Source organism: Buceros rhinoceros, unplaced genomic scaffold (genome assembly GCF_000710305.1).
Source record: "Buceros rhinoceros silvestris isolate BGI_N320 unplaced genomic scaffold, ASM71030v1 scaffold9182, whole genome shotgun sequence".
Taxonomy (NCBI): Eukaryota; Metazoa; Chordata; class Aves; order Bucerotiformes; family Bucerotidae; genus Buceros; species Buceros rhinoceros.
In genome coordinates, this window is record NW_010397121.1 from 28,152 (window position 1) to 37,527 (window position 9,376).

The 9,376-nt window shown below is 38.8% G+C and overlaps 1 protein-coding gene across 1 annotated transcript in view; it reads right to left on the minus strand.

Annotated features, from left to right (window-relative positions):
- Positions 1 to 9,376, minus strand: part of LOC104502188 (protein unc-79 homolog) — a gene marked incomplete at both ends in the record, with an annotated part of 38,537 nt that overhangs the window by 28,092 nt on the left and 1,069 nt on the right. Inside the window, 4 exons of the mRNA XM_010146124.1 lie at positions 2 to 732; positions 2,173 to 2,322; positions 5,073 to 5,235; positions 6,079 to 6,261. Of these exons, the coding sequence (XP_010144426.1) occupies positions 2 to 732; positions 2,173 to 2,322; positions 5,073 to 5,235; positions 6,079 to 6,261 (1,227 nt within the window). The remainder of the gene's footprint in view (position 1; positions 733 to 2,172; positions 2,323 to 5,072; positions 5,236 to 6,078; positions 6,262 to 9,376) is intronic.

A 9,376-nucleotide genomic window follows, 5' to 3' on the forward strand; every position in this document is an offset into this window, starting at 1 on the left:
CATTGTTGCTTGTATCCTTAGAACTAAAGTCTTTGGAGCAATCTTCAATGCTGAACTGGACCAGCGGGGTTGTGCTGAGGCTGAGCGCAGAGACGTTGATAGGAGTTGAGGGAGATGATGCAGCAGTTTTGCCAGAGACCTCACTATTCAGCTGGTTTGTTGTGTCGTCTTCTTCATCGCTCTCCACTATTCTAAGGGGAGGAAGTGGTTCAAAGACTAAAGAGTCGCTGTCTGAAGTGGAGAGCACTGAATGCTTTTCAGGACCCGATGTTGAGTCAGAGGACAAATCTATCAGATCTAAATCTTCCTTGGGACCAGCAGGTTTAACCGGAGAGTCCACTTTCACTTCATAGGTTTCCATGCAGTTTAGCCTAACTTCTGGTATGACAGGTCTTCTTGTTTCCTGGAAACTCTCTGTACGAGGAAGATTTTCTTGTGCTTCTATGTTTTCAGCTTTAGTAGAAGAATTCTGCCGAGATCGTCCATAATCACTCTGCCTGTGTATGGCGTAAGCAGCAGGGACAGGTGGTTTTTCTAAGTCACACCGGTCTATGCAGGACTTCCTGCGGTGTTCATCTAATGAGAACAACAGAGAGTCTGCATTCCCTATATCAAGAGATTTTTGTTTTAGAGAGCGCAGTTTTTTTTTCTGAATGCTTTCTTCTCTCACACAGCGTAGAATACTGTCTTGTAAGGCCCCCGTGTCTCTATATTCAGCCAGCTCTATTTCACCTGATTAAAACAGAAAGAGCTAATACTAACTCAGTTGGAGACTTCTGGCAAAGGTCTTCATCTTGATCTTTCAATTCAACATGACTGGCATTTCAAATACAAACCCAGTGAAAATTGTCTAGATTTTGTTTTAACCTCAGAGCCACATAACACAGAGGTTTTTTTACAATGAACAACAACAAAGCCCCTACTATTTGGGCAACAGGATTTATCTGAATTCTACCCAATTTCTACTCATTCTGTATAAATATTCCCTGAAGATAGACTGTTTAACCTTATGCATTGAAAGGAAGATGGCACAGGTGAGTGGTTTCTACAGACACTTGGGATGACTGCATTAGGCATGAGAGATGAAAGAGGTTTCAAAATAATTTTGGAGTATAGAATTGCGTACATCATTTGGACATCAGCATATATTACAGCACATCTACATGTTGTTTACCACAGTAAAGTGGGCCTAAGACAGATGCTTCTAATTCAAGAAGCAAGGGTAGCAATAGCAGTGAGGATGTGGCAGCACAACCCTGGGATCAGATAGGTGTTGAGAGAATTTTTTCCCCCCAGTGATCTTAGACCCCTTTAGAGTCTAGTAACTACCACACCACAGTCATACCTCCCCATCCCAGGGAGGAGTAAACTGAGAAGAGTTACACTTGCTGATACTACCACTGCACTGGTATTTTGCTATGTGAACACATTCATTAAGAACATTTTAAAAGGTTATCACTCCTGTTATTACAAATGACATATTTTCACATAGAATATTCCTTAATATATTCCTTATTATCCTCGTATTTCAAAATGCTCCACATATGAATCACCATGCAAAAAAAAAGCAGTGAGAAAAGTTAAAGCAGATGTTTGCTCTAGTCAGAATCATTCCTCCTCTGTGCAAACACCTGAAAGAAAAAAAGGCAGGTGGGTAATGGTGGAAATCTCTTCAATTTTTTTTTTTAGGGTATTCACTTCAGAAACATAAATTTGAAAACAAATTCTTCCCTTTTTTTTTTTGAAGCCACCAAACAACCCATTTACCAATGGAAAACTGTACTATATCTGCAGTAGCAACAACCAATTTGCTTACCCTAGAGTCTCACTCCATAAAAAAAAGGTACTTTCTGGGGGAAAAGAAAAGTAAATATCTTCAGCCCAACAGTGTAAAAAAGATCACAACAATTCTCTTAAACATTTTTATATTCAAAAGAGTTTAAAGTTTTGGGAAACTGATTTTAGGTATTTTTTATTTTGGAGTGCCTATGTGAGATTCCTGTGAGAGAATTCCTTCAGGGAAATGAGGAGTATCTGCTCTCAAAAGTCAGACAGAATATTTGTATTCAAATTAGGCAGTGCAACAAACTCTACAAAGAATGGAGGTAGCCTGAAACTAGGAGTAGGAAATTCTATTTCTGCGTGACTTTATACCAACAAAACAATTCATACTTCTCTGAGCATTCATCTCAACTGGTTGATATTTCACCATTTTGCTGCCGCCAATTCTTTTCAGTCTTGCAAAGAAAGTTTGAGATTCTTTATTGCAAGGTCCAGTTGGTGTATCATGAATATCAGATTCATCAAAAACACTGTCTTCCTCTGCTGGAGAAAGAAAAAATTTCATTACTCTTAAGAGAGTGCAATTCCTTGAATGACAAGCTGTCCATGTAACAAAACCTCAGATAGTTTAAATTAAACTTGAATCAGAAAATGAAGAATCATCTTAAGTTTGCAAGAAAATTTATAACCCAGGTACAACTTTGTTATTCTTGTCACATCTTGAGTTAAGGTCAGAAAGGACAGAGATAAATGAAAAATGGGTTACAATGCAACAAAGTATACCAAAGCTTTTACCATTGTAAACTGATCTTTTCTACTGATAATAATACAGATTCTTTAGACGGAAGAAATAAAATAGATCTGAACACTGACTTGAGCAAATAACTTCTATAGCGCTCAGTGAGAACTGGTAAATTGAAGATCAAAAGTAGTACAAGGCTTGCAAGGTCTGTAATAAACCAGCAAAATATGGAAGTGAAAAAGGAAGAAAGGATAATCTTGGGAAGCTGGTAATAGTAATAGAACAAGACATAAGAGTATGAATTATGAAATTATTGATCTAAATAGTAGTAGCAAAACATTACGCTCTAATTTGAGACCTGCTGATTGAAAATTGCAGACCAATATATTTATCCATCAAAAAATAACCACATCTCATGTATGAAATGGCTATAAAAAAGAAATAAAAAAAGGAAAAATCCATAGCTATAATGTTTAGTGATTCATCTCCAAGGAAATAAGAAACAGTACTGAGACAATAAAGAAAACAAAACACTCAAGAGAAGAAACAAAAAAGGTTGCCATGTTTATTCTAGCAAATGCATTTGGTGTCTAGAGGTGAAGAGACAAGTAAGCCAAAGAGTTGGAATGGCCAGAAGCTAAAGACTTAAATTGGACATTAGTAAGTTCACCTTTGAAACTGCTGGTAAGTTTCTACTACATGTGAAGCTATGGAACTGCCACCTAAAAGCATCACAGAAAAGATACCAAACGGACATGAATCCAGAAAAATCAAAGTTGATAATTAGAATTCCAAGAGGGACTGAGTTTAACAGGTCAGGAGATCACTTTTAATGTCATGTCCTGTGCCTGACTACTTCTTCCTCTTGGCAAATAATACATCTTCTCACAAGATTTATCATCAGCTTTACAAGTCTGCACGCTTGCCATGATCCCCACAAGAAAGTTTAGCAGAAAAACCAGGGAAAAGTTCAATGGAGGGAAAATCCATCTTTAGCATAGGGATTCTTGCTGCCTGACAACGAAATCCTCATCTGTTGGTCATCTGACCACCACCTTTGATAATGACAGCAGCATACACACTATCTGACCACAGACTAAACAAGCCTTCTCAGAAAATGTGGGAAATGCTTCAACTTTCTAAGTCTGCATGGAATTATATTGGCTGCTTCTTGCAGGTGAAAGGAAATTTTTCTATAGCCTCTTTTTTCTGCAGCACTTCACCAAAGGAAGATAATCAGCCATACAATTAAATCAGCGTTTACAGCATAAAATTTGCCCGTTTATGGTCCTTTACCTCTAAGCTTCACAACAACTTTGAAAAGCAAGCAAACATTATTCTCCTTACTTTAAACATAGGGAAACAATGATGACGTGAGACACAAGGCCACCCAGGGAATCAGTGCTGGACACTGAGTTTTCTACACCTAACTTAGCACTTAGCAAACAGCAAGCTGGGTACTTAGGTGCCTTGCTTTATCTTAGAATCAATCCAGAAACTGAATGCATTTTATAAATGTATTACTACCATCCTTAGCATAATTAAGTCATTATGAATTAAGTCATCTAAGGATGGTAGTAATGCATTTTATAAATGTATTACTACCATCCTTAGCATAATTAAGTCATTATGAATTAAGTCATTAACTCAGCTCAAAACAAAGACAAATTCATGGTAAGTCCACAGTTACCTGAACCCTCTTAGCCTTCCTCTAACAATTTGAAATGTCCAAGTGAGTGAGAATATGTGATATATACATATTTATATCATCATTTACATCCATGATAAGGTCACTTTAATTTGGTAGAGGTGAGTAATAGGGTGTTCAGGTAAACAAAATCTTGTGTCCTTGTTCTGCTGGATATCTTTTCATGAGCAACAAGCAGCAGAAAAGGTACTGATATGCATTAAAAAAGTGCTTCTTGTATTCTTCTTTGTAGGAAGAATTTGCTGGACACTAGGAAGACTGAGAAGGATGATAAAAATAGCAAATAAAAGGCAAAACAGCTGAAAGGCTATTTTAAAGGTAACATCAAAAGAACCTGTTAGACTTGGATCATAAGTACTTATTGCGTGATAAACTTCACAAGTATAAGGAACTACTCTCAGTGACACCACGTTGTTTCAAGCCCCAAGCATACACCAGTTCACACCATCATGGTACCTCTGCTGCAGCTAGAAGGACATACTGAGTTAATAACTGAAGACCGACTCTGAGGGTTGATGCATTCTCTTTTGCCTTTAGACATCCACATCATACACAACTGCATGTAAGCTAGTCATCCTGAGCTCCTTTTACAGAGGAAAGCAAACTCTAGACTGAATTCATTTGGAAATGTTAGACCGTTGTGCTATGCTCAGCCTCCAGAGAAATGGTGAATCTTCTTTTAGTATAGATGGCTACAACTGGTCAAATAAGTCATACCTTGGACTTAAGTCTGAGTATTATGTTCTAAAATTCAGACCATATTTACACGTTTCTACAACATCTGAAAGACTTCGTGAAGTAGATCAATGACTATCATATAAATAAGAGTGTTAGAAGTACCTTTTTCCTTTTCACTGTATCGGCTTATGTTACTGTTGTCACTATACAAAGGACCAGCAGTTGCATGGGGCTTGCAGCTGTGATATTGAGCGTTGAGGGTATTGACTGTGATGTGGATTAGGTGAAGTACAATCTTGCTGATTTCACAGTCTCTGTAGGGGTACTGTTCAGCGAAAGAGGAAAAACTTCAGCTTAAAAACTAATTTTTCTCCTTGGCTAAACATTTAGACAGTAAAATAGAAAAATGACAGGAATATTGTCAGCTGGATGCCCTTTGCCTTCCTTTGATCAAACATGTCTAAATACATCATGGAAGTGGGACTGTTTTCAGCTTTGTACATGGAATTATTTAGAAAAAAAATCCTCATTAGTAATATTTAATACATTGTTTTCTTGACTTTCATATGACAAAAACCAACCATTAATAATAAGGCCAAAGGTCTCTCATCAGAACTGTTCTCCAAATACTCTATTTCAATCAGTTCATTAGCACTCATTGCTAGTGTCTCCACTTCCTTGTATGCCCCATAGACCTGTTAGAAATTTATTAAGCATATTAAAAGTATTCATAGCCCCATTTTAGTGCACAAACACATTACATTTTAACAACACTTCCTAAAAAGCATCACTCAACTAAAGACTACAAGCTGTTAAGCTGACACATACCCCACATGTAAAGTTACTATTTTTTTAAAAAAACTAATCCTGAGTTATTCAAAATACTCTTCATTGGAACTGCATATAGTATTCTCTCATTTTCAAATCCAGGTATCTCTGTCTCGGGTAACCTTGTGAAAGACAGCAGACAGCAGAAGTAATAGGTCAGTAGCACAGATGAAAGCCCAACTATGTCAGACACTGAAATTAAATGCAGTGAGTAAGCAAATCAAAGAAAAATGTTCTCCACAGTTCCTTTCACTTGCAGTGAAGTTAGGTGTTCTCTGCAATAACTTTCAAGTTGAAGCGAAAATGTTAATATGGACAGTGTCATTTTAAGACCACTCACCTTATAGAGAATAACAAGCAAAGCTTTTAACCACATCTGCCGAATGTGAGGTTTGAGGGACCAGAGGGAGCAGCGAGGAGGCTGCTGAAAGTAATGCCTTAATTGAGGACAAGTGCAGTATTTCAACACCTGCACCACCAAAGGAAGAAGGTGTTTTCCCAGGTTGATGTTATAGTCCATCACCTGAAAAGAATATTAGCACAGGAGTTAGCTCACCAAAATCAAATCCACCAATTTTGAAAGGCAAAATAACTCATACAGCTGAGGTATTAGCTAAGTAAAAAGAAACAGACTTTTTAAGGAAGTCTCAGTAGTGGTTAGAAACTTTCTGCCAGCTTGCCACATTCTCATTTTAGCTAGATAGGTGAAATGAAACAAAAGAAAATGTGTTCTGAAAACCTTTCATCCTCTGCAGTCTAAATTTTAACATCTATTGGCAAGTTCATAAAATACGTTATACTGGGATAGCCTTGTGTTATATACAGGTTGATCATGCTTCAACAGACAAACCCCTATTAGGTACATCCCATGTTTATCAGATAGGATGCAATTGTGGGTTTAGGAAGGGGGGTTTATATACTTCTGTTACTTGGGGTTTTTTGTATTAACACTGCATTGTCAGTTTTCATTTTCTCCTCATTAGGCCTGCAACATTAGCCTTTGGCCTTTTTTTAAGCCCCATGTTCTAGAATCAGGTAATGAGACAAGAATCCCACTCTTCACTACAGCAAGAGTAAGAGTGTGTATGTGATGTTATGCAGAAAGCCTAAGCATGCAAATCCTAAAGGATCCACGAATAAAGCTTATGAAAAATATCTTGCTCTAAATAAAATACCCATCAATTTTAAGTGCTTTTTTGCTGTTGTTACTGCTAGTCATAAGCCTTGCCTCCATCATGACCTTTGAAGAGCATCATGTTATTTGGTGCCTATCCTGGAGGTTTGAATCCTGACAATTAAGGTGCAGCGTGGCCATATATTCCCACCACCCTGAACACTGTTACGTTTTTGACTGAAACTGCATTGCTATTTTTCATTACCTTCCCATTAGCTATTTTTATTTAAAGTCATATGTCCTGAAATCAGTAGCTAAACTAGACCATAACAAGGATCCACAAAACCCTTGTCTCTGACACTGACCTATACTGGTTGACATCCAGGAAGGTGTAACAGCAGGCCAAGGAAACACCAGTACAACTCCAAAGACCTAACATGTCCCTGCAGTTTCAGTGAACTTCATGCACTTTATCAGGAGCCCTGATATCTAAACAAACACAAACATCAGTTTCATCCACATCACTCATTTCCCGCAGGTCTGCATTTCTTTTTTTTTTGGTGGTGTTTTTATTAGAACAAGGGGATGAGCCTTATTTACAATCACAGAACTCATCTCTCAAATACCCTCCTGAACAAACCAAAAAGATGAATTCCATGTCTGTCCTTGCAGGGTTAGTGTGTTGAACGCTATATGTAGTCACCAAATACGGTCCTGCACTGCAATGCCTTTTTCCTGCAGGGTGTGATGAAGTTAAACGGCACAGTTAAGAAAAACTCATCCATACGAGGAAGACAGAGCCCTACATTAACACAGCACATACTGTAATGCAGACATGTCTTAAGGCGAGCAGACACATTTTTTAACTTGTCACGGGAAGACCTGGAGTAAATGATACCGCAAAAGCTGAGCAGAGTCCGGCTCTGCTGACTTCCCCTCTCCGACAGGCTTGTACAACATTGCCACCATGCGGGGCAATACCGCAGTGACTGCGAAGACCGAAACATGACCACTTCCGCCACCAGGGACAGAAAAAGGTACTTCACGCTTTCAATAGTCCCAGATACTCAGATTTCATGACGCAAAATACTAAAAGACGTTTGATATTTTTTTTTCTTGAACTGACCATTCCATCCAAGCTTGGAATCAAAGTCAATGAACCAGGAAGTTAGCCCAGTCCCAGCCTTTGTGGAGCTGACGGGGGAAAGCAACTGTTACTAGGGAAGGCAGTGTAACTGGAATAGAACTCTTAAGAGCTCCATTTGAGTTTTCACTCTGTAAACGCATCTTTGGATTGCTAATAGCATTCCTCTTGCAGCAAAGCTGATTCCCAGCACAAACTAGCCCTAACAGCTAAGAAAAAAAATCCCCCCAAAATATTAATTAAAGTTCTGGTGCCTGCTACATGGAGAAAAATCCTGGCCTACTGAAATTCTCAAACTCCATTTGATGTCAGGGTTGCCAACACCCAGCTTCGAAGCTTTTCAAACAGAAATGGTGACTTCAGCTGTCATGACATATGCTGAAGAGGAAAGGCAGGGGCTGATACTTAGAGTTGCAGTAAGCAGTACTTCTGAAAATCAGATCAATTATGGTCACAGAAGTTTGGTAATCCAAACATGGAAAACACGTAAAAAAATGTGGAAGATAGTGCCCTGTGCTCTAAACTGCCATTTCCAGACTCTCATTACAATGGTCACAGGCCTGAATCTCCTTTTACACACTTCAGCTTAATATGAGCAAATAGCAACAGTGCTCCAAGACAATGGATCAGGATGCAATTGCAGCTACCCAGTTTGTGTTAACACCTTCTACTTTGCCTGCTGAAACATGGACACTTGACTTCTCCATGGCTGTGAAAGTTTATCCAAGTATCTACATTACAAATGACTTCAAATAATCACCAATTCCCATGTAGGAACCAGAAAATCCTGGTAAGTATTGCAGACACAGCTGAGGCCAGGATAGGTTTGAGCAGTATTTGAAGATTACAACAGGCATGTTAAGAGCCAGGGCAGGGAGAAATCTGAAATCACAGCCCTCTCTCTCCCCTAAGGTAACCTTCTATGAGAGACTGTGCTAAGGAAAAAGTCTGGAAGTGGTAATGATGATTCACTGCAAATAATAAGAACATTCCGCAAGTGTGAAATGTTTCTCAGGCTAGCATCACCAACTGCTCTATCAGTATGAATTAATTGAGCCTCAGAAGAGCCTTGTGAGATAGGAAACTACGGTCCTCCTGACAAGATGGAGAAAGGCACAAAGCAAGGATGTGCTCAGTCATTTATCACAGCAATGTAGGCAAAAGTTCATCATGGTGGTACCAGTCCCTAGAAAGGGAGAACAGAAAGTCCAGATGCACTGTAAGGAAGCAGGAGAATAAGTCTCCTGCAAAGTGAAGAATGTCAGAGAGTTTACAGACCATTCCTGCAGGGAAATAAACAAGAGCACATGGCTCTCAGGTCTTTCTGAATGTGAAAGGAAGAAATTACTTGAGAGCAAAGTAAGGCCCTAGCAAAGGCTA